Raw genomic sequence first — 25,858 nt, forward strand, 5'->3', positions numbered from 1 at the left:
ATAATAATAATAATAATAATAATAATAATAATAATAATAATAATAATAATAATAATAATAGTATTAATAATAATAATAATGATGATGATGATGATGATGATGATGATGATGATGATGATGCTTTCTACTAAAGGTACAAGACCTGAAATTTAGTGGGAGGAGAATAGACAATTACATCGACCCCAGTGCTTTCCTAGTATTTACTTTATCGACCCCGAAAGGATGAAAGGCTAAGTCGACCTCGGCTGAATCACAACTCAAAGCGTCGCGATAGACGGAATGCCACTAAGCATTTCACCTGGCGTGCAAAACGATTCTGCCAGCTCACCGCTTTCTCGCCGCCTTAATAATAATAATAATAATAATAATAATAATAATAATAATAATAATAATAATAATGATAATAATAATAATGGTTACAAATTTTGCCACAAGGGCAGAAAGTTTAGGGAAGGGGTTAAGTCGATTACATCGACCCTAGTGTCCAACTGGCACTTATTTCATCGAACCCCAAAGGATGAAAGGCAACGTCGACCTCGGCGGAATTTGAACTCAGAACGTAGCGGCAATCGAAATATTGCTAAGCATTTCGCACGGCGTGCTAACGATTCTGCCAGCTCGCCGCCTTAGTAACAACAACAACAATTATAATAACAACAGCAACAACAACAATAATAAGGATATAGATAGTTATATTTTTCACTGTAACTGATCTGAAAGAATTGATATATCTTATTTAATCAACTAATTGAAGCACTCATTTAATTTTCCATTGCCTTTTTATTTCCATCTAAGCTATTTTGCTTCACTGTAACACACTTTCCATGAAAATACTTTCTTGTACTTTAGTGTTATCAACTTTGTCTACGTTATCGCTGCCATTTTCATCATTACCCATTCCGATAATATGTCTGTAATATCGCTGAGTAATCAATCGATGTGAAAATGTGATTGCATATTTCTACATCTGAATAAAAAATGTAAATCTTATCTCGTGTACTTTTTGATTTTGCTGTCAAAAATTACATTCGAAGTTATTTATCATATTAAAATCTTCATCAAAATATTCCTCCTGTCAAATGATAAGAGCATTTCTTTTTAATATTTTTTTCTCTTTTCAATCATAGAAATATGATTGCGGCACTCCCATTGTAACGCAGGCATAGGTACATGGTGAAAAAGTTGATTTGATAACTATATGGTTTTGGGTTTGATATCACTGCACGGCACTTTAGGCATAAATCTTTGATATTGGTTTTGATTTGCGAGGGAATTTGTCCGATGGTTTGTATCCTTCTTGGGTGGTAACATTAATCCATCGCCTGATTTAATACCATCGTCTGATTTTTGGATGAGTGATTTTGCAGAGTTCAGACTGTTTCAAACATTAGAGCTAAGCCCCGAGATTGAGGATATTTTCCCGCTTTCTCAGCAGAGAGATGGGCAAATTGCCAGGCTTTGTAAAGCTCATTGTCATAATGAACAAAGTATTACATGGCTGAACATTTTGTGTCGTTTTCTCACTCCACACATAGAGACACACCCACGTGCGCGCACGCACACACAGATACGCACAAACAACCGTGTGTGTGTGTGTGTGTATGTGTATAGTAAGAATTTACAAAAAAAAAGACAAAAGACGAAGACGGGTTTGTAAACAACAAACATATATTAGTTTAATGCTAGGGAAGTGAGAAAGTCTTTTACGTTTCGAGCCTACGCTCTTCGAGAGAAACGAACACAGAAATAAACAGGGCAATAAAGAACTAAGAAATAAACAGGGAGAGAAAATAGAAAAGACTTGGTGGCTAGCGATCTATCATGGCGAATATATATATATATATATATATATATATATATATATATATATATATATATATATGCTGGTTTTGGTATTCTCCCGCTATCCAAGATCAGTGTCAGGCTTATCTGTGTGCGCCCCTCTTGCCTCTTGCCAAGAGTGATCACGCGGTCCTGAAGTTCGACATGCACACAACTTAATCTACGCCCACGACTACTTCGCTGCCACGTAGAGTCTTCTCTGCAATCAAATCTTGAAATTCCAACCGAGGCTTCCGCGCTTCTGGATTGGCGATCCCTGATGACGATGTCCTCAGTTGACGAACTATGGTCGTCCCTCAAAGCATATGTAATCTGGTTGACTGACCAAGCAGTTCCCGTTGGGCTTCCCAAGAAGAAGAAACACAAGCCCTGGGTGACGAAGAAGGTTAAACGAGAACTTCGACTCAGAGATATTGCTTGGGCTGAATTCAAAAATCTAGATTCGACTGCAGCTTTTGAGGTGTACAAAACTCAACGTGTCCAAGCCGTGAAAATTGAAAAGGAAGAACGCTTCAAATATGAATACAGAATCGCTGCAAACGCCAGTCGCAATCCAAAAACCTTCTTTGCCCAACGGAATTCTCGCTTGAACAACCAAATTGCAAGGCGTATCGATTGAGGACCCTTATCAGCAGAGTGAGTTATTTGCCGAGGCTTTTTCAACTATTTTCAAAAAAGATGATGGTCGTGAACGCCCTCTATTTGATAGATCGGTACCTCCAATGCCTAGATTGGTCATCACGCGGGACGAAGTCGAACGCGTTATTCAAGGCCTCGATGTCAACAAGGGTCACGGCCCTGACGGCATACACCCACAAGTTATCAAAGCATTGGCTCCGGTCATCTGCGAACCTTTAACACTTCTATTCAATATGTCATTGGCGACGGGTGTCAAAGCTTTTGACTCGGTAAACCACCGCCTAGTACTTGTCAAGCTTCAAGCATATAGTTTCCATCCGGATATTGTACGATGGGTTGGTTCCTTCCTCTCAGATCGCTCCTTCCAAGTCCAAGTTAATGGTTCGCTGTCCGACATCTCCAGTGCGAGCAGTGACGTACCTCAAGGTTCAGTGCTTGGGTCCTTATTGTTCTTAGTCTTCATAAATGACTTGCCCGACGACCTCACACAACACACCCTTCTATTTGCCGATGATGTCAAACTGGTCGCTCCTCGCGGTGATATAGATGATCTTCGTCGATGCCTCTACCAAGTTTGGAGATGGTCTAACTAATGGGACCTGTGCCTGAACGTGCCAAAGTGCTGTCATCTGCCTGTTGGCTCTTCTCCTGCAACTCAACCTGATTTCTAGCCGGGTCGTCTGCTGCTGGAGAGGACCGACCAGGTAAAGGACCTGGGTATCTTAGTGGATTCTTCCTTTTCGCCTTCGGCCCAGTGCGTCCATGCTGCCAAGAAAGCACGCGGAGTTCTGTTTTTGATTCGACGATCATTCGGAATGCTCACAGCAGTCATATTCCTACCGCTCTATGTCACGCTGGTGAGACCCATATTGGAGTACGGGATTCAAGTCTCTTCTCCTTATCTCCTCAAAGACATACATCATCTCGAAAGAGTCCTGAAGCTGGCTACCCGCATGGTTCTTGGTCTCAAGCATTTGTCTAATGAAGAAAGGCTGAAGACGCTCGACCTTTATTCTCGAGAAAAACGACGACGCCGTGGTGATCTCATTCTTGCTCGCAACATCATAAGCGGAAAGTGTAACCTCTCGAAGAGCTGTTCTTCACTCCTGCTCCAGAGCGTCGGCTGCGGGGTCACTCCGAAAAGCTCTATCTGCGACGATTTCATCTCAATCGAATGAGAGGGGCTTTCTCCGTCCGGGTTGCGGATCCATGGAATAAGCTGCCGGACGAAATAGCGAAGATGCCGACGACCGCTCGGTTCAAAGTCTCTCTTGACCGGAAATGGCCTGAACTCTTTGCATGAACACCCTCCCTGTACATAACTCCATGTCCCCCTACATGGCCTTGCTTTTTGCTTTTTGAGCCAAAAAATTAACTTAACTTAACTATACACAAACAAACAACCATATGTGTATAAATATGTATATATATATACATCCACATATGGTTGTTTGTTTGTGTGCATGTGTATATGTGTGTGTGAGTGAGAGAGAGAGCGAGAGAGCGAGAAATATATACATCACTAAAGTAACAAAGGGCTCTAGTTAGCACCGCTGTTGCTAAACAACTCAATGGCCACAGAAAGCACTGTCTTAATGAATGACAAGCGAGACAAGCTACTTACATCAGAAGATATAGCCTTATCATCAATGATTTCGCATTTTAATGCTTACGCATCTTAATGCTCATCAGGGGGCTAAACTCAGCTCCCCTTGTCAGTTTATAAGATTGTGAATTAGCCACCCACATTATTTCGTTCTCTCTCTCTCTCTTTCTCTCTCTCTCTCTCTCTCTCTCTCTCCCCAACACACACATATATGTACGTAAGTATATTTTCTAGGAATACACGTATATTTAGAACAGAAATCAGAAAAACTAAACCTCATATGTACTTTATAATTTAATTATACTCGACAGTTTTTTCATTAGTGATACACGTCGCTTTCTATATAATTACGAACCTAAGATACATAATTAATTAAATTGAATTAAATTAATTCAAAAGTGATGTTTATCCAAATAATCGAGAAAAACATGGTAATCTACTGATTTAAATATGAACGAGACAGAAAAAATCGCGAGGACAAGAAAGAGAAAAATTAAGCTTTTTATGTGAAATTTATACATTTAAAAATATTTCTAATTCTAAATATGATACTATAAAAGTTCATTTCAGCCGGTTTTGTATATTCAGCCGATTTTGCAAGTTTGTATAATGTACTGGCGTTTAATGAAGTTTATTATTGACGTCTTAATTACAGTGAAATTAGGTTTTGATGTCTGTACATCAATTTTCTCTTTCTCTCAAACCTGAGAATTTGTCTAGCATCTCAAGTTCCACGCTACTGCCATCCGGCAGGAAAATCCGTTTACGAGACAAACTCCCAAGTTCAGTTTAAAAAAACTATATATATATATATATATATATATATATATATATTATATATATATATATATATACATATATATATATATATATGTATGTATGTATAAACTTATATAACTAAGGATAAGATCGTTATTTAAATACCGATCTTATTTGGTGGCCAGCATGGGAATAAAAACCTTCAAAGGTAATAATTATAATCAAAATTATAATTTAGGGTATCTAAGAGATACCACAACGCTGGAAATAGCATCCAAAACTTGACTCTAAAACCATATTGAATGTTCATACAGCACCAGGAGAGATGACAAAGAGACAAAATAAATATATATTGAGAATTTACAAAAACAAAAACGAAAGACGAAGACGGGTGTGTAAACAACAAACAGATGCATTAGTTTAACGCTTGGGAAGTGAGAAAGTCTTTTACGTTTCGAGCGTACGCTCTTCGACAGAAAAGAACACAGAAATAAACAGGAAGAGAAAATAGAAAAAGGTTTAGTGGTTAGCGATCTATCATATATATAGGCGCACTCGTGGTAAGAAGGAACCTTGGATCTAGGTTAGAAACCAGTTCTTTCTCTATTGGCAAGAAATCTTGAAATAAACTGAATAATGACATATATATTACTGTAACCCATAATTTCTTTGGGGATGACCTCGGGATTTATACTAAGAATGTTAACAATGCCAAAACACAGCTGGAATTAATTTACATTTTCAGCTAACATCCGAATGGAATTTGGCCAGAAGAAATGTCCCTATTTGACAGTTGAACTGGGAAAATCAGTTTCCCAAACACAAAAACCTATATTTTAATGGTCCACTATCTCTCCTGTCCCATAAAAAGAACGCTAGAAGTACTCAGGTATTGATTAGAATATATCATAAGAAGGTACTGTGAATAAAGATAGAGTGACCCAAGAATATTGCACCAGATTAAGAAAAAATATGGTAGTCTCAACTCTCCTCTTATAAGACAATATCCTACAATACATTTGCAATCCCATTGTTGATTCCAACATTTGGGATAGTTGTTTGTAGAAGAAATCCACTTCATAGACATTAAAATCCGCAAGATTTTGACATCAACTGGAAATCTCCACAGAAATAGTGAAACGAACAGGCTCTACTTAATAAGAAATAAAGGAGATAGAAGCTTGGTATCAGTGCAGACAGCCTTTGAATGTCGCATAATCTCTCTCAGACAACACTTGTTAAACAACAGGAGCAAAAATAAATACATGGACTTAGCGCTGAAAAGTGACGAGAACAATATCCTACGTGTTGGAAGTGTGCTCCTCAAGAAGTACTCTCTTTCTGATTATCGCCTATTGTAAGTTATGATACGGCTATTGTTCACAACAGAACATATAGAAAGGTATGTCGTTCAGTTGCAAGATTAAAACGATTTGTCAAAAGACTTCATATTGTGGCGCCTGTTCCTTCTGCCAGCCAGCACAATTGTGCGTTATGCAATAAAATGTGCAAAGTTTTGGCAGGGTTCAAGAGTTATATAAGGGTTTCACACTGCATTATTAATAACTCATTTGAATAAGTCTTTCTAGCAATAGCTATGATCGTATACGAGAAAGCAGCCAATATATATATATATAATATATATATATATATATATATATATATTATATATATATATATATATATATATATATATATATATATATATGTATGTATATATATATATATATATATATATATATATATATTATATATATATTATATATATAGATGTGTGTGTGTGTGTGTGTGTATGTGCATGGATCGTGAGGGGCTGGCATCTGTCAATTTGAGAACTGCTACTCTAGGACATATTTCTGGGTCTGACATTCGTAGTCAATTTTTGGGCTTCCTTTTTGAACACATAGTTGGAGATTTGTATTAGACCAACCAATAGACAGAAAAAGATCCTGCTTTTGGCAATTCTGAGCACGATATATTATGGTAGGCAGAGCTCTTGAAGGAAAATTTTTAAAATATGGTCATTTAGGTATGTGGTATGGAGCTGGATGCAGAACAGAAAAATTATGGCAATTTTAATGATACTTACGGCAACGATGACGGGTGAATAGAAGAATTCTGTAGTTATAAGTTCATAGGGATCCTCTTGGCAAAAGGCAAGAGGACTCATCTTTAATCTTAGTTTTGTGTGGATCACATAAATATAGAATAGTAAAAAACACATGACAGGAATTATTTAACTAGACACAGTAAGTGTCCAATGACACGCTGATTACTCACCGGAAGTAGAGAAATATGACACAGGCTGGTAACAGCAGGATTATACTAAACAGGCTGAAAGTTGTATCGACAAATATGATGACATGATGTTTCTGCAAGGAGAAGAAAAAGATCGATATATGAATATACATATATGGTGAACCTCCCTTTCGTAAATGATGGAAGGGGTTTCCGCAACATTTTATGGAACAACCTGCAATAATGACTCTTTTATAGTGATTAAATGTTTCTGCTGCGTATTAGCTCACTCACTCCGTCAAATCAACATTGCCTGTACGTATGCACAGTGTACTACAAATCAGATGTCGAAGTGATTGCAGAGTATATTGCTCATGGACATAACGTAGCGCCTTGTTCGAGAAATCGAAATCGCAATTTCGTGAGTGGAACACTAGGCCAGGCGTCTTCACATCCATCCATCTATCCGCCCCCCCACCACCACTAAGCATTTCGTTTGGCGCGCTAACATTTCTTATTTCTTATTTCTTTACTACCCACAAGGGGTTACACACAGAGGGGACAAACAAGGACAGACAAACGGATTAAGTCGATTACATCGACCCCAGTGCGTAACTGGTACTTAATTTATCGACCCCGAAAGGATGAAAGGCAAAGTCGACCTCGGCGAAATTTGAACTCAGAACGTAACGGCAGACGAAATACGGCCACGCATTTCGCCCGGCGTGCTAACGAGTCTGTCAGCTCGACGCCTTAGAAATAAATAAATAATACAATCGTTACAGCACCATACCAAATACTTTGCAGTTTTTAATTACGCAAATTTAAATTCTTGGTTCAAATCCCATTGAAGACGAGTGAGCATTTCATCTTTCGAGGACCTACTCACGAAGTATCAGTAAAATAGTAAAAAGGATGGTAGCACCGATATATTATCTTGTGTGCCAAAATTGGTCTCAAATTTTCGCTCAAGATCAGTATTTTCGGGGGAGGGGTAAGTCAATTAGATCGACCCCAGTGCTCAACTGATACTTATTTAATCGATCATGGAAAGAAAGGTAAAGTCGGTGGAATTTGAACTCAGAACATAAAGCAGGTAGAAATGCCGCTAAGGAGTTTTTCCGGCGCTGTAAAGGTTCTGCCAGCTCTCCGCCTTCTTGTGTGCCAACATTAGAAACCATATGACTTACCTCAATATCGATACACGTGCTGTAGTTAGACCATTCTTGTTGATTTTGGGGATTGCGCCACCAGGTGCCGTTAGAAGTACAGTCTTTGTAAGCACCAACTGTACCTAAAGTAAAATATTTTGTATAAACATTTATGCTCTGGAGAAAGGATGGAGCACAACAAAATAAGGTAACTAACAATAAAAGCAATAAAATACCAACAGCATTAATTTTCGAACCATTAAGTGAGATTATGCTGTCGACGACCAGACATATCAGCTAAATATCCTGCAAATCACATTGTCTCTCTTAACCCTTGGTCTACCACAGAAAATGTATGTCACTAAGTACCAACTGGGTCCAATGGACTCGATACTTTTCTTTTAATTAAATTATATTCAAACTACCATTATTTCTTAGCTACATTATATATGCTATCAGGCGAATAAAAAATTACTGTTTCTCACAAATTTTTATTAAAAAAATACAGCATACAGAATATATTATAAATTTTAAAAATTACAAAAGTACAGAATTACAGTTTTTCATGGTAGTGAATGCAGACAACATTAGAATGTTCTTGGAAAACATAGATTTACAATTCTTACATGTAGTATGAGTTCTGTCTTTTTTGGGGCCACACAAAGAACATCTTCCCTTTTTCTTTGGTTGAGGAATCTCAAATGAGGTTGAAGATTGTCTTCTTTCTTTGTTTGGTTGAGAAATATTAGCAGAACTAGATTGTTTGTCATATTCTTGTTGAGCGTTAACTCCAGCAAGTTCCTTTCCTAACTGAATTAAGCACTGCCTTCTTTTATCCTTGAAACTTTGCAAGTGAAGCTGTTTAGCAACAATGAAAACATTCACTGCACTTACTTCAATCATACTGTAGAATATAACCATATGCCATATTCGAGTCATTCTTTTGCAAGTGAATGTCCTTACCATCTTATCTAGGGTAGTGACTCCTTTTGTTTTGTGGTAACATGTAATAACTTCTGGTTTCTTTTCAGCATTTTTTTAATCAACTGAAGGCTGAGAGTGCAATGTACTCATAAGTGTGACTACATAATCTTTCTTGGAATAATAAGATAGGATCATAAAATCCTTTTGAAATCCAAATATTGTGCTGTTGATTTCTCTTTCTTTCCATTTGTGAAAGCACTCGGAAGTTCAACTCTTTTCTTTCTAATTGTTCCAACTAAAGTAGTTTTCTTGCTAAGCAGCTTTCGAGCCAATCCTTGACTTGTAAAAAATTATCACAAGTTATATTGCGACCAGTATTTTCAAGTTCTTTTACTAGGTCTTCAACTCTTGAACCTTGATTTGTCTCTCTCCCTTTTACTGGGTCTTTTCCAGTGTAGATTTGCATTTTCTAGGCATAAGATGTTTCACTGTCGCATATTGCCCAAATTTTAATTCCATATTTCCCTGGTTTTGAAGGAATATACACCCGGAATGGGCAGCACCTTCTGAATGAAACTAATTGTTCATCAACTGTCATGCATGAACTTGGAACATATCCATCTTGCAAATTCTGAGTCCACATTTCAAATACTTCTCTTATGGGCTCCAATTTAACATCACTTCTCTTTTTTCTTCCTTCACTAACATCATCAAAATGCAATACTTGTATTATTTGTTGAAATCTTCCCCGGCTCATAATTTTATTGAATATTGGGCGGACATCTTCTTGACTCCATAATTGTGTGACATTTCCATGTTGAGATTTATAAATACCAATAAGAATAATGAGTCTAATAAATTTCTTTAGGTTATTGGAATTAGAGTGATCAATTTCCTTCCATATATCTTTGTAAACAACCTGAACATCAACATTTACGAATTTCATCAAGAAAAATTCTGGCGCATAAAGATAGTAAAACGTTTCAATGCTATCAAAAGACCTTTTAGCAAAACAGGATGGTCCACATTCTTGGTGAACAATATTGCAAGATGAAGTTCTTACTGCTACTTAAGTAAGAGGGTTAGAATGCCAAACTTCTTTCTGTCTCTAGAAACATATTGCTCATTCCTAATTGGGTTGTAGATAATTGTTTTTGAGTATCTTCATCACCTGATGACACAGAACCTAAACTGTCCAGCACAAATCACTTTCACCATCATCTTCAGAGCAATAGAAGGAATCACTACTATCTTCTTCCCATTCTTCATCCTATCCAATAACCTTTTTGATATTTGGTCTTCACTCAAGTTTTCACGTCTAAGCATATAGGAAAGCACAACTGAACTATATGAAACTTGATAGTAGACTAAAGGCAGATATTGCTCTCTTACATATTAATACTCTCCTGAAAGATGATGCAATATATTGTAAGAATTGCGTCATGACAAATATTGTGTCACCCTATCACCTAGCAGACTGAAGGTGATGCAATACCACACAGATTTACAGGAATATTTTCATAATTTTTCTTATTTTAATTTAAGATTTAGCAAATAAATTGAATACAATTTTATCTATTTTTTATATTTGATAAATATCTAGGAAAATAATATTTGATACTGCTTTTATTCTGTTTAGAATGACAAGAGTATTTGTCTGAATTCAATTCGAGGGTCCAATGGTCCCATACGGTAATTAATGTATAAAATGAAATTTTCTAGCTTTTATAAACATACGGAAAATTTCCCATTTGACAAATAAAAGAGTTAAGAAAAAATAAGAGTCACGAGAAATCAGCAGAATCAAACGGTAGGAAAAAGCAAGTGAAAAAACTGAAATGGGTCAATTGGACCCATTGGTAGACAGAAGGTTAAAGAAAGAAAGGAGCATATCTGAAGAAAAGACGCAGACACGACCATGTGGTTAAGGGACTTGCTTCTTGTAAGTGAAAATTTGCATGTGACCACGATACATATATAAATACACATGCATACGTATATAAATACACACACATACATACATACATGCATACATACATACATACATACATACATACATACATACATACATACATACATACATACATACATACATGGTGGTCACTCCGTCTTCACAGATGACTGCCAGCTCCTTGTCCTTCTTCGTTGTCGATGGCATTTCTGACTTTGTTTCCATGTTCTCTCAGATGAGTAGTCAGTCCCGCTGCTTTGTAACTGCGCACTTCCATCTGGCAAGATCTATACACGTCCCCAGAGTTGAAAGAAATAATACTAATCATTTTATCCGACGCTCACCTGATTCTGCCAGCTCGCAGAACATCAATAACAGCAGCAACAGCAACAAGTGTAGGCGCAATGGCCCAGTGGTTAGTGCAGCGGACTCGTGGTTGTAAGAACGCGGTTTCGATTCCCAGACCGGGCATTGTGAGTGTTTATTGAGCAAAAACACCTAAGCTCCACGAGGCTCCGACGGGTCGGGGATGAACCCCGCTGTACTCTTTCACCACAACTTTCTCTCACTCTTTCTTCCTACTTCTGCCACAAAGCAGAGGAACCATGGTGTAACCCACTATGGTGTGGTAAAACTTTCAGACCCTAGTCTAGATTGCGAATCCACTGTACCCCAGGATGGTTCAGCTCTCCACCCGTTAAAGGCAACCGTTTACGGAATGAGGATAACAACGTAACTTTCGCACCCGTGTAACCACCAGTCTATCTCGTGTGGTGAGTGGATCTTCAAGTTGCCACATGCATTCGTAGTAGCTTAGAGCAGGCTTGAATTAGAGATTATTCTTTGTGGCTAATGGCGTGTGTCCTGGTTGGAAGAAGAAGATGAAGAAGAAGAAGGAGGAGGAGGAGAAGGAGGAGAAGAAGAAGAAGAAGAGAAGAAGAAGAAGAAGAAGAAGAAGAAGAAGAAGAAGAAGAAGAAGAAGAAGAGAAGAAGAAGAAGAAGAAGAAACAGCAACAAAGGCAATAACAACATCATCAATAGCAGCAGTAGCACCAGCGGCAGCAGCAGCATTATATAAGACTGAAGCAACGAAGTAGACTGTATGTCATTGATCAGTAAAGCCGTATTCGAATCACGCTCTGGGGCCTTAAAAACGGAAGGGTATTTAGTTCTTGATGCGTTAAGTCCAAATAGCAAACGGATTGGTCCCTTTGATCGTAGATTTAGTGAATCAGGGTTGAACTGGGATTAAACAACAACAACAGTTATAAGAAGGCGATCTCACAAGATCTCACGAGATACAACAAAAGAACACTGCGGATTCTGAGTGACTCTGAGCGCTAGTTATATTTATGACATATTAAACTTACGTTGGTGTTTTAGGACGCCCTATAAATTTGACTACGTTTTACCCTTGTTTATGTTTAAGCTTTCCTCCTTTTTTACCCAACTCTCCTTAGTCTCCAGGTATATAGATGACGATCCCAGAAGCTTCCATGATGCTTTCATGAGTCAGAGGAGGAACAGAGGTCACACATCTTATCGGTAATTAACAAAGAAAGGACTTGCCGATGACAGAACAACTTACGATCATTCTGTCGTTAACATGTTCCACCTACTGACGACAGGATGATTATCAGCAAGTGAAATATTTCTGATCTGCGCCTCGGCCGTCCCAAAGGCTACGTCTAGATATTCAACTGTTGGCTAAATGATCAGTTGTAAATGTAAATTCTATTGGGAAAAAAGTGCGCCCCTCCTCACAATCCCATTGCCTTTACATCCTTAATTGTTGAGGACTTGTTCTATTCCGGTGGTAGGGCCCCACTCCTCGCGAATCTCTGATGCTTTCACATCACTAACTGGTGATAATCTCGAAGTGGGTTTCTCTTCTTTTGCTGCAATAGGTTGAGACAGACTGATTTTATTTTTTCTACTTTCTATTTCCCATCATCGATGACGCTCTCCAGCTCCCTCCTTGTCACAAGATTTTGAGTTAAGGCTACTCGTTGCATAAAGTTTATAGGACGTGACATGAAGTGACCACTACTTCGGTGTCTACGATTTCTAGAGCTGTAGACGAATGGTGCTGTGTCAACTGGAGTCTTCAGTTGACACAACGCAGCAGCTCTCTGAGCTGCTCTTAGTTGTTTTCTCTTCTTTTTCACCCTTTCTAGTTAAGAACAAAAGCGCTTTAAAAGCTTTTGTTATCACAGTATAGCAGCTGGAGACTTTGCTCTGCACCATTAGTTTCTTTCCCATTGTCTCGGCACTTTCAACTGGGCACAAACCTTCCATGGCCTTCTAGCTTTTGAGAGTCATTAAAATTCTGACGAGTCAATCCAATCCGCCACCATAATAATATTAATAATGATAATTTTGAGTGTAAGAGTCATGTAGATTACGCCGACTCCAGTACTTGAATGGTACTTTATCTTATCGATCCGGAAAGTTAGAAAGACAAAGTTGAGTTCGTGGGTATTTGAGTTCAGATAATAAAGAGCCAGAGGAAATGCCGCTAAGCCTTTTGTCCCAAGTGCTAGCAATTCTGCTAACTCGCGGCTCAACCATACTATTAATAATAATAATTCTTACAATATTAATGTTAACAATAATAATTTTAGGAGAATTAGATCCAAGACCATTTATCTAGTATTTATTTTCCAAATCGGAGAGATGTATGGCTAACTGTACCGTATCTAGATTTAAAGAGGTTAGGGGGCATTAAATGAACTTTCGACCGATTGACTTTGGGCCATCGGAAAATATCTCAATCTCATAATCTCTTCCTTTAAACCTGACATTAATGGTAGTAGAAAAGGATTTGGCTTATTTGAAAGTTTGTGCAATATTCAAGATAGAAAATGGAAAATTAGAAAAAGTGGCGAAGGGGTAGAGTGTGTGTGTAAGAGGGAGAGAGAGAGAGAGATAGAGAGAGAGAGGGAGAGAGAGAGAGAACTGAGGAGGGAGAGACAGGACAATAGAAAAAGAGACATTAATGATGAATTGATACGAAAGCATATTAGCAGCCATTAAGAAGAATGCCAAGGGAGTGAAAGCGATTAGTAATATGATTGAAAGCTTAGTAAAATAAGGAAGATGTTGTTAAGGCCACCTTTAGAAAAGAAGAGAAACAGCTGGGACTGGGTGAAGTGAATTGGGTTGAAAAGGGTACTGATAGACGAGAAGAATCTGAAATTATATTACTTAATATCTCCAAAAGAAAGAGGAACAAAAGAAGAACAATTGGATTATAAAACAGCAACGTAGTAAACTCATTAGAGATAATTAATATCATATACACAATAGAAGCAACAGGTACAGGCGTTTCAAATGCCTCTAATTATACACGTGCATATGAGTGTGACGTGTATATATATATATATATATATATATATATATATATGATATGTATATATATATGTGTGTGCATGTGTGTATCGCTACATACACACTCACGCACACGCATGTAACACACACACGTGTGCACGCACATACACGCAAGCGTAGTGGGTTTTCAGTAAAACATTGCATGATATTTAAAGTTTAAATAATTTCAAAGCTAAATCAGTGCAAATTTGAAATAAAGGAGCGTATACAGAAGAAAAGAAAATTGAAGAACAATATGTGCTTAGCTACATATATTTTGCTATTTCTGAGTTAATACCCCTCTCTTAGCAGAAAATAGAGAACTGTATGAAGCTGGTATCTTTTAAACAAATTTGCAATGTATAGGCTTTTAGTTTAGTTTACCTTCGTATGCATATATTCGTGCGTTTGTGTTTGTGTGTGTGTGTGGTGGTGGTGGTGGGTAAATATGAGAGAATAATAGGAGACAATATCATTGATATTATATGTATTTATTTTCTCAGATGAGGTAAAAATGGGTGCAAAAACGTGAATGCAAACGTCGACACCTGAAAATTTTCTAAGAGTATTCGAAAACTGGGTTCAAGATGACGCAAATGTATCGTTTGTAATGTTGAGTAATATCTTTGCATAGAGGAACGAGTTACTCTGCCAACATGTGCAGATTGAATGATATATATATTTGTGTGTACGATCTTCGTGCAAATACGCAAACGCATATATATATATATATATATATATATATGTGTGTGTGCGTGTGTGTGTGGGGTTATATATATATGTATATATACATATAACTACATGGGAATCGTTGGCGATTTTTTTCCTCCGTCTTCCTTTTCTGTTGGACTTTCCTCTGATTCTGAAGAAGAGCTTTGCTCGAAACATAAAACCACCTTTCTTTCCTTCTCTGACCGTCTGCTAATGCTTTACATGTACCACACCCTCGCATTATTGTCTTTTGTGTTTGTTCTTCGTTTTTTTTATTTACTATATATATATATATGCACACATACATACTATATATACATATATATGTGTGTGTGTTTGGTGGCTTTTGCATTTATTTCGCTGTGTTGTTGATGTGAAGTTGTTATCAAACAGATATTATTTGTACTTTGGTGAAGTCATTTTACCATTTAAAATATTGCTTGCACTGGATATAGTTTATATCCCCATTGTTAAATAACAATTAAAAAACTTCCCTGCTCAAAATGCTGAACCATATATAGTGTGAAAAACAACTTCGTACACTCTCATAAAGCAAATCTCTCTCTTTTGCTTGCCAAGCACACATTACATCATTACATACGTAAAAGTACTGAAAATAAACAACGTCCTAGAAGTCCAGCTTTGGATGATTTGTAACGTATTCAGAATGTGTTAACTCTACGTATTGCAAAAGCTCATATAGGATTTCATCCATCGCGTACAATTCTCCGAATATAACCAACTGAGTCAATTATGGCGTGTAGAGGAACCGAAAAAAGATTCGAAACGAACAACATCCAAGATGTTAATAGACTGTGCTCCATATACCGGAGCAAATTCTTGAGCAAATTAAAACAAAAACGCAAAACAATAACTAAACAAAACAGGCTTATGGTATTGCAGCCACGAATGCTAGGATTAATATTTAACGACAGTACGCCCAAAAAACAACTAGATCACATATTTAGAAAACCAAATCGGTTAAAAAAGATCAGATTCATTAAATCACTAATTTGGAAATACACGCATCAACAGAAACGGCGGATCATACGCAATACACTTCCCTGTAAACTTGCGAAACTAGGGATTTAATGTATTGTATGAGGTGCAAAGCTGTGTAGAAGCAAAGGCTCATCACCACAACTTGTTTAGGGAAAATGGCCTGTAGCTAACTTTTTAATGATAGGATCATACCGGAGCAGGTACATTGAAAAGAGACTATTATCTATAGCACATCAATGTGCGGAAAATGGATAGATAACCAACGTAAGGTTTTTTTTTTAAATCCATACATCCATATAACACGATGCTTAAACAAATCACCGAGGAAAGTGTTCTGGAAATTTCCGGAAAAAGATTCCGGACCTAACAACTCAATCATTGGGAAAATTGATTGGCGTAACAACGTTTACAATGCCTTCCGCCCACAACAACATCCTGGACATAAATAACTTCTACTACCACTACCATTTATGATAATAATAGAAATTTGAGATCAATTACATAGAATATTAGAGAATGGGAACAACAGAACAACCTCCTACCTACCTAATAAACAACAACTGCAACAAAGATATATGTACTTACATATACGCACACACATATACATATAATTCTATTATGCAATTCAGTTGAATGCATGTGCATCCCAAAACCAAAAAGAAAATCAACAAAAGTAGACACAAATAGATACATACTTGCACACGCGCACACACACGCGCACACACACGTGTTCATAGACGCTCTCTACAATAAATACACACGACATTATCATCTAAAGTACGATTAGACCCACACATTCTCAAATACGTAGATATTATAGGCTCAAGACAGAAAAATTTGACAGCAGCAGCAAACTGAGAACGTTGAAAAAGATGCAGGCGTACAGAGGATGACGCTGACAAATCAATCAATCAATAATTAATTAACTATAAAGAAATTAACCTATAGCCAATGTGTCTATTTTGGCATAGCGACCCTCTCAATATACAATATGATAAAGCGGCGAGCTGGCAGAAACGTTAGCACACCGGGCGAAATGCTTAGCGGTATTTCGTCTGTCTTTACGTTCTGAGTTCAAATTCCGCCGAGGTCGACTTTGCCTTTCATCCTTCCGGAGTCGATAAATTAAATACCAGTTGCGTACTGGGGTTGATTGAATCGACTGGACCCCTCCCCCAAAAATTCGGGCCTTGTGCCTAGAGTAGAAAACATATACAATATAGGAACGCATATATATATATATGTGTGTGTATATATATATATAATATATATATATATATATATAATATATATATATATATATATTATATATATATATATGTTGTTGTATATTTATATATATATATATATATTTGTAAAAAATGAAGTTCGAAAATGCTGCTATATTATACAATTTTTAATTTTTATATATACATTATAACATGTTTCAGTTCCTGAAATGAACCTTATAAAAAAAAGTTATATATAAAAAAAGACAGCTCATGCCGTCAAACACAAGAAATTCATTTATAATACACAACGGAGTCAGACATCTTAGAGTTCATGTATAGTTGATATATAGTTTGAAGTAAGTTCATTCATGCTATATGTTCAAAGTGTTCGATGCAGTGGCCCACGGTGGCGATACGTATTCAATACAAAAAACAGATCAAAGTGGTGGAAAGCAGTCAATACAGAAGATTGATGTTTCCGAAAGAGCGAGGAATTCATTTTTACCTTAAGCAATTGTGATGACCCATGGTGGGTGTTCGATGGGTGGTTCTAGTGAGTCTTGTGAATTGCTCGGTTTTATAATGCCTGTTAGGTGGTCAGTCCAGCGTAGCGTGACGTCATCAACGTTTTGACCAATCGTTTCGTTAGGTGGCTTTAGTCAAGCAGAACGGGACGTCATCATCATTTTGACCAATCGCTGTATTATAACTGCCTCTTGTCTGTTTCCTGTTTTGACCAGTCGCTTCGTTAGTCAAGCAGAACGGGACGTCATCCAGATTCTGCCCAATCACGACTTATAGCTACATTAGATCTGCCCCCTGTCTGTACTTGTTAGGTGACTAGTCAAGCAGAAAAGGACGTCATCAATATTCTGACTAATGACTGTCCCCTGTTTGTATCCTGTCCATTCTAGCAGAACTAGACGTCATCAACTTGTTGACCAATCAGAATCGGGTCTGACCCTTAGCTGTATCGTATGTATCAGGGTCAGATTTGCACGAACGAATTTTTTTCCCTTTTTTTACTAAGGCATATTTCCGTCAGTGCGAGTGTCTGTTTAAGGTAGCGGCCGTGGTGGAATTTTGCTTCTCCTTTTCGGAGGACTTATCTTTTGTTTTAGTATTCCTGGCCCAGGGTGTTTAAACTTGGTCTAAATTTTTTTATGAAATATAGTTCTTTATTTTGGCATTGTGTGAAGGTTGCGTTGTCACTGAATTTATAGAGCGGGTTAGTTGTAAATTTCGGATTTACATTTCCAGGACATCTATCTATGTGTCCGCTGACCGGTATTTTGCGGTAATCAGGGTTTCTAATTTGTGATTTATGCACCGCCATCCTGTTACGTAAGCTATTTTTTGTATGGCCTATATACTGCCTATTGCAGCCTGCGCATGTTATGACGTAAATTAAGTTTTCTGATGCGCAGGTGAAGTTTGTTCTAATGGTGAACTGGTGGCCTTGTTCCAGTATAAATTCTGATCCTTCTTTCAAGATGACACAGATTCCGCAGTTGGGCCTTCCACATTTTCTAACTGCTGGTTTTGTGGTTGATGTTGAGTGCAGTGTAGCTTGGGTTAAAATCCTTTTCAAGGATTTTGGTTGCCGTTTACTTTTAATGATGGTGTGTGTTTCGAGGATCCGGTTCATCTTTGGGTCTCCCTTTAGTAGGGCTGTGCTTTGTAGTATGGTGTTGAAGGCCTCATTGTTGAGTGGGTTGTGTGTAGAGATGTAGGGAAGGGTTTTTAATTGTTCTTTCTTTTTTGGTTTTGTTTGTCTCAGGTCTTCTATACTTAATTTAAGTACCCGTTGGATTGCACTGTCTATTAGGGGCTGTGGATAGTTTCTATTTGTGAGTGTGGTTCTAAGTTCCTGGAGACGTGTGTGTCGGGTGTTTGTGTCTGATATTATGGTGCAAATCCTTCTAGCTAAACAAAAAGGGACATTCATCTAGTGTGTCGTGGGTGGCATGAATCAAAGGGTAGGTACTGTTTAGAGTCTGTCGGTTTATAGTAGATATCTGTCTCTATTTTGTTGCCGGTTTTCTTAATGAGGATGTCTAAAAATGGTAATTCTTTTTCGTTGTGGTCCATCGTGAATTGTATATTGTCATTTATTCCATTTAATAGTATTTTAAATTCCTCAAGTTTCTCTATACCTTTGTCCCAGATGATGAAACAGTCATCGAGGTATCTTTTCCAGTTGTTATGGATATAGGTGGCGAAGGTGTTTCCATATTTCTCGAGTGTTATCCGGTATAGTATTTTCTCGAGGTATCCCATCACTAGGTTGGCAAAAGATGGTGCAGTACGCGTGCCCATCGCTGTTCCCGATCTTTGCCTGTAGAAATCATTGTCAAAAATAAAATAATTGTTCTCTAAAATGAATCTAAGTCCTTCTATTATAAGGTCTTTGTTTATGCGAGTTGGGAGTTCAAAGGGGTAGTTATTCAGCCAGAAGGTGATCGCTTCTATTCCTAGGTTGTGAGGGATGTTAGAATAAAGATTAACTACGTCGAATGATACTATATATATATATATATATATATATAAACATTATATAAAAGGGCTTAGTAAAATAAATTACTTTGCCACATACTGAACTTATTAGAATAGTAGCTAAAAAAACTTTTTTAAAACTATTTCTAATACTTAAAGAAAACCTCTCTCATATAGTGTTTGCTCAATTCAACTCACGAAAGTATGGGGGTAAAGACATTAAAAAATCAAATGCAAAGGTTATTTGAGTTATTTGAGTTATTTTCGTGAGTTGAATTGAGCAAACACTATATGAGAGAGGTTTTCTTTAAGTATTAGAAATAGTTTTAAAAAAGTTTTTTTAGCTACTATTTCTAATGAGTTCAGTATGCGGCAAAGTAATTTATTTTACTAAGCCCTTTTATATAATGTAATAATTTGAATTCGCCTTAAATGGTCCCTTGCATACTGAATACTTGGTGAAATTGATTAATAATTAATTAATTTTACCCTCAATTGTATATATATATATATATATATATATATAATATATATATATATATATATATATATACATAGATAGATAGATAGATATGCATATATATATATATATATACAGAGAGAGAGAGAGAGAGATATGCACATATATATATATATGTGTGTGTGTGTATTCTTTTACTTGTTTCAGTCATTTGACTGCGGCCATGCTGGAGCACCGCCTTTTGTCGAGCAAATCGACCCCAGGACTTACTCTTTGTAAGCCTAGTGCTTATTCTATCGGTTCCTTTTGCCGAACAGCTGTATGTGTATCTATGTATGTATGTATCCATGTATACATTGAAGGTGTGTGGCTTAGTGGTTAGGGTATTCGGTTCACTATTGTAAGGTTGTAAGTTCGATTCGAAGCGGCGTGTTGCGTTCTTCATGTTGCTACATTTCCTTCAGCTGTCAAACATGAATGGCACCTGTAATTCAAAGGACCATCTATATCACTTTCTGTGTCACGCTGAATCTCCCTGAGAACTACGGTAAGTATAAACATGTCTGTGGAGTGCTCAGCCACTTGCTTGTTGATTTCACTAACAGGTTGTTCCATTGATCGGACCAACTGGAACCCCCGTCGTCATTACTGACGGAGTGCCAGTTAAACACACACACACACACACACACACACACACACACACACACACACACACACACACACATGTTGCATGTATATAAGTCAAAGTTTGTTTATTCATCTTGAGAATATTAGTTAAAAAATAAATGTGTCTAAGAATCCTTACAAGTATATTGATCTTCTGTTATTTCAATAATAATTTGGAATAATGTGTTGCTTTTAGAGAACCATTTCTCACGAATCCTCAGACACCAAGTGATCTCTTGTTTATTTTATATATTTGTATATTAAAATCTACTCCTTCTCATAAACTATTATAAACGTATATACATACAATTATCTTTATATATATTATATAAAGACAATCACACGCATATAAATTCACACACACACACACACACACACACACACACACACACACACATACACATACTAGATACCCGTGGCCCGTTGGGTCACCGAGGAAGTCTAACTTTCCCCACAACGAAGTTTTGTTTTGTGGATTTATTTTCTTTTCCAGGTTATTTCGCATGATTTCAACGAATGCGACATCGAAATCACACGTAAACGTTTCCTTTCCCCAGAAAAGAAAGATTTGGCTGCTATTTCTAGCACGTCCTACTACCACGTAACACATATTTCGGGTCCTTTATCACAAATAGCTAGGCAGAGCGTGCTATAAATAGCAGCCAAATCTTTGGAGATGAGATACGTAGAATGCACTCGAAAGAAATCTATGGAGAAAATATTATTTTACACCGAGGTTACGAATGAGTCTTTTACGAAATATTTACCGTATTTTTAAAGGCATTTTCATTTTAAAATATGTTGCTCATCATAATGTAGCTAATGGAGAGGTTAGACTTTCTTCCTTTCAGGGTTAAGTTATTTTCGGAGTATTTTCCCATTATGCACAGTTTTGGGTATTTATATCCCCAAACTCCGAATACCTCACTAACTACTGGTTCGATTTACGCGAAACTTGTTTTATTCTGTTCATATTCACATTTCAAGGATACTTTACTTTCAAAGTATTTTCCCATTTTTCGCCAGTTTGGCTGTGTAACATTGCAGGCAAGCAAGCAAGCAAGCAAGCAAGAAAAATTGAACTTATTATAGATAACGGTGTGTATACATTAGCGCTATTGGAAAATATGTATTTGACAAATTTCGTATACAGAATCTAGTTTGTTTTTTTATTTGCTGTAGATAAGTTTTGAATGAAAACACTAATTTAGTGAGCGACAATATTCAGTAATTTTCATCGTTATTATATAGAATTGGTCTGCCTGCTGAGATGTCTCCTCGTACCCTTGTAAATAACTACGTCGATTACTTACGGAAATCCTGTGTTGCCACAAAATTGTTGATAATAAAGATGGAGACCTGTAGCTAAACGAATCGGTGGAGTGACATAAAGCTGAACGATTATTTCTATCGTTCTACCAATGATGTATTGAATCGGGAGGTGGGGTCAGATCACTTAATTCACAGTTATTCATTCTATCAAACACTGTACAGGTATTGCATGTAGTTACAATAGACGGTCGTAAATAATAGAGAACAGAATAAGTTTGAATGCTGCTGCATTCAGTGGTGAATTAGTGACAATTCAAATGTATTTGAGTAAATTCAAGAGTCAAAATTGAGTACAGCATGTACTTTTTGCTTTACAGAACTCTGCAGGAACACTTTATAACGAGGCTTTCACTAATTTGTTTGACTACGTTCAAGTGTATCTATTCGCTTTTATGATTCTACTCGTTTATAAAGTGACTATGCTTTAATAAAATCTAACATCAACAACTCAAATAAATATATTCAGAATAAGTTAAGGAGTCTCTGTCTGCTAATCAAATTGCTAAAATTAGCGGATAAATCACATAATAAAACTTCTTTAAAGTATCAGAGACCGCATCCAAAAGACTTTCACGTCGAAAATAGATTATATTGGGAAATGCAATATTTGGTATAAGAGACGGGAAGTTAAGACTGGAATGCATTTGGTCATATGCCTATTCTCTCGGTAGCGACACTCAGGAAGGAAGCGCTAGATGATGTGGTCCTTGATAGACAGTTTAGGGGAAAAGATATAAAAACAGACAAGACGTTCAAGACAGGAACATATTTAATCATAGCATTTGATCATGGCAACAAAAATATTCATTTACATGCATAAAAAATAAATACATATATATATATATATATATATATATATGTATATGTATGTTTGTGCTTGTATTCTACCATCGTCTGGTAACCAGTGTTGGTTTGTTTAGGCCCTATTAACATAGCGGTTCGGCGAAAGAGACTGACAGTGTAAGTACCAAACGTCAAAAATTACTACTGGCGTCGATATCTTCAACCAAATCCGTTTTGATGGTGTTCTAGTTTGCCCGTAGTCCAATGAGTGAAACGAGTTAGATGTAAAGATATGGTATTTTGCTAAGTTATCATTCATACGCCCGGTCTGGGAATCGAAACCATGATCTTCCGATCGCGAGTCCACTGCCATAACCACTGGGCTATTGCGCCCGCGCAGTAATTGTATTTGCCATGTTGTTTGTTGTTTTAGGATTGTAAGCATTTCTAGAAAGTGGATTTGTATATTAATTACTTGGATAATCTCAATCTATCGAATTTTCTCCATTCACAATATTACATTTGTGAGACTCTACCATATGTGTACCACCAATAAAACAAGTAGCTATATTTATTTGTTTTTAAAAAAATAAGTAAGTGTAAAACAAATAGAAAATAGTTTGACTGAATGACAGTCAATTAAGACATTGAATGTTTGAAGCGCGGCTATGTGTATGTGTGTATGTGTGTGCGTTTTGTATATGTATATATATATATCTGAATGTGTGGGTGTTCTATCTGTCATTTGTTGCTGGAATGACATTTTTTTTTCTATTTTCGAAAGCAAGCTTGTCCCTTGTGTAACATCAATAAATATGAAGAATGAGTAGCAACGACTAGTACTAACACGTATATTCTCTCTCTCTCTCTCTCTCTCTCTCTCTCTCTCTCTCTCTATCTATCTATCTATCTATCTATCTATCTATCTCGCTCTCCCCCTCTTTCCACGCATGCCCCTCTTCACAGAACCAATACTCTTTCTTGCTTCTATATATTTTAGTTTCAACCATTCTCCCGTGTGAAAACAGTCCTCACACGCACACACATCTAACACACTCCACATTTCTCTTACCTTTCCATATATCTCACCTAAAGAAAAAAGTTTATACTTGTTCTCCACTTCCCTTTGGACACTCCAGCCAGCCTCCCCGGACCTTTTACCAGTGTAGTGTAACTTTTAAATGACTTCCAAATGACTTTTCCTCACACACAGATATCACATTTTCCCCCTTTTGCTTTTTTCTTTTTATATTTTACCATTGTTTTCAGTTTTCAGAGTATTTCATCTTTGACTTTTCCTCTTAGTCATTTTCCACCTTCTCCCTCTTTTGTTTATTTAAGATCAAATCTTCCTTCCGCGTAGAAGCACCCCCCACCTGTACCCCTGCACACACATCTATCACACCTTCCACAATCCTCTTGATTTCCTTCTGCCTCACGCTCGTGCCCACTCCCACCTTTTCACGCTTATACATCCTTCACAAACGCTTAAGGATTACATACACCACCAACACCTCACTATAGTCCCACATATACTTCTACATACATACGCACTTCAAAATCACACATACCATTCCTTCAAATAGTCATTTCCAAGCAAGTATAGGATGCTCTCCTATACTGACACGTATACAACTGTTCTCTCCTTCCTTTTATAGAACTGCATTCCCATATGATTCTAAATCCCTCGTTCAATTGTTTTCTTTCTTTCTTTCTTTCTTTCTCTCTCTCTCTCTCTTTCTCTCTCTCTCTCTCTTTCTCTCTCTCTGACTGTTCCTTTTTCTCACTCTTCCTATACTTTTCTCTTTCTTGTGATAGAGGACTACCTTCTGAAATGTTACCACTCTGTCTCTTTCCATTAAAGAAGTAAGCTAAAACCGTATTTGTTCCACATTAAACAATCCTGTGCTGTCTTTTATATTGTAAAATACATAGGTAAGTACGTACATACATACATACATACATACATACATACATACATACATACATACATACATACATTCATACATGCAGATAGACACTGAAATAAATATAGAAATGTATTAAGAAAGAAAGAAAGAAAGAGAGAGAGAAAGAGAGAGAGAATGAAAGAAAGAAAGAGAGATAGAGAGAAAGAGAGAGAGAGAAAGAAAGAGAGAGAAAGAAAGAGAGAGAAAGAGAGAAAGAAAGAAAGAGAAAAAGAACAAAAGAAAGAGAGAAAGAACGAAAAAACAGAGATACAAGAACGGAAGCCTTCCCAAACAAGAATTGGAGACTAAACGAAGAGAATAAAAAGAAAAGAAACAGTTTTCTATTGAAGGGGCAATTTATGCACAAGTACATTATCACAATAAGAATGGTGCGTAACGTTACTTTTAATAAGTTCCGAAAATTAAGCAGAAACCCAACAAAGGAACAAATAGAAAATTCACACAAGACACGGAAGTTGCTCTTTCCTCGTTAGTTATCGTTCAAAATACCCTTACAATTTCACGCCGTTAAGGATATTGTTCATTTTTGGTGGTATCAAGAGAGGGGGTTGCTTATGATCGTTTGAACCGCCGTACTGCTCTCTAATGTACCTGAAGACATTCGTTAGGATTTTCAGAGTAAAGTGGGTTTGAATTGGTCCAATGTGTTCGGGGTTTCTTTCTTTCGTGTACTCATAAACCCGTAGTGCGCACTATATTAATACTCGGTCATCCAGGTTTCTAAGGAATACTTCCAGAAAAATTTCAC

At 37.0% G+C, this 25,858-nt stretch overlaps 1 protein-coding gene across 2 annotated transcripts in view; it reads right to left on the reverse strand.

Annotated features, from left to right (window-relative positions):
- The window catches only part of LOC115216203 (calcitonin gene-related peptide type 1 receptor-like), a 103,408-nt gene that overhangs the window by 59,947 nt on the left and 17,603 nt on the right, over positions 1-25,858 (reverse strand). For both annotated transcript variants that reach the window (XM_036506637.1, XM_036506638.1), the window contains exons 2-3: positions 8,275-8,378; positions 7,127-7,218 (exon numbers count right to left, since the gene is read on the reverse strand). In XM_036506637.1, the coding sequence (XP_036362530.1) occupies positions 7,127-7,218; positions 8,275-8,378 (196 nt within the window). The remainder of the gene's footprint in view (positions 1-7,126; positions 7,219-8,274; positions 8,379-25,858) is intronic.

This window comes from Octopus sinensis, linkage group LG10, assembly GCF_006345805.1.
Source record: "Octopus sinensis linkage group LG10, ASM634580v1, whole genome shotgun sequence".
NCBI classification, from domain to species: Eukaryota; Metazoa; Mollusca; class Cephalopoda; order Octopoda; family Octopodidae; genus Octopus; species Octopus sinensis.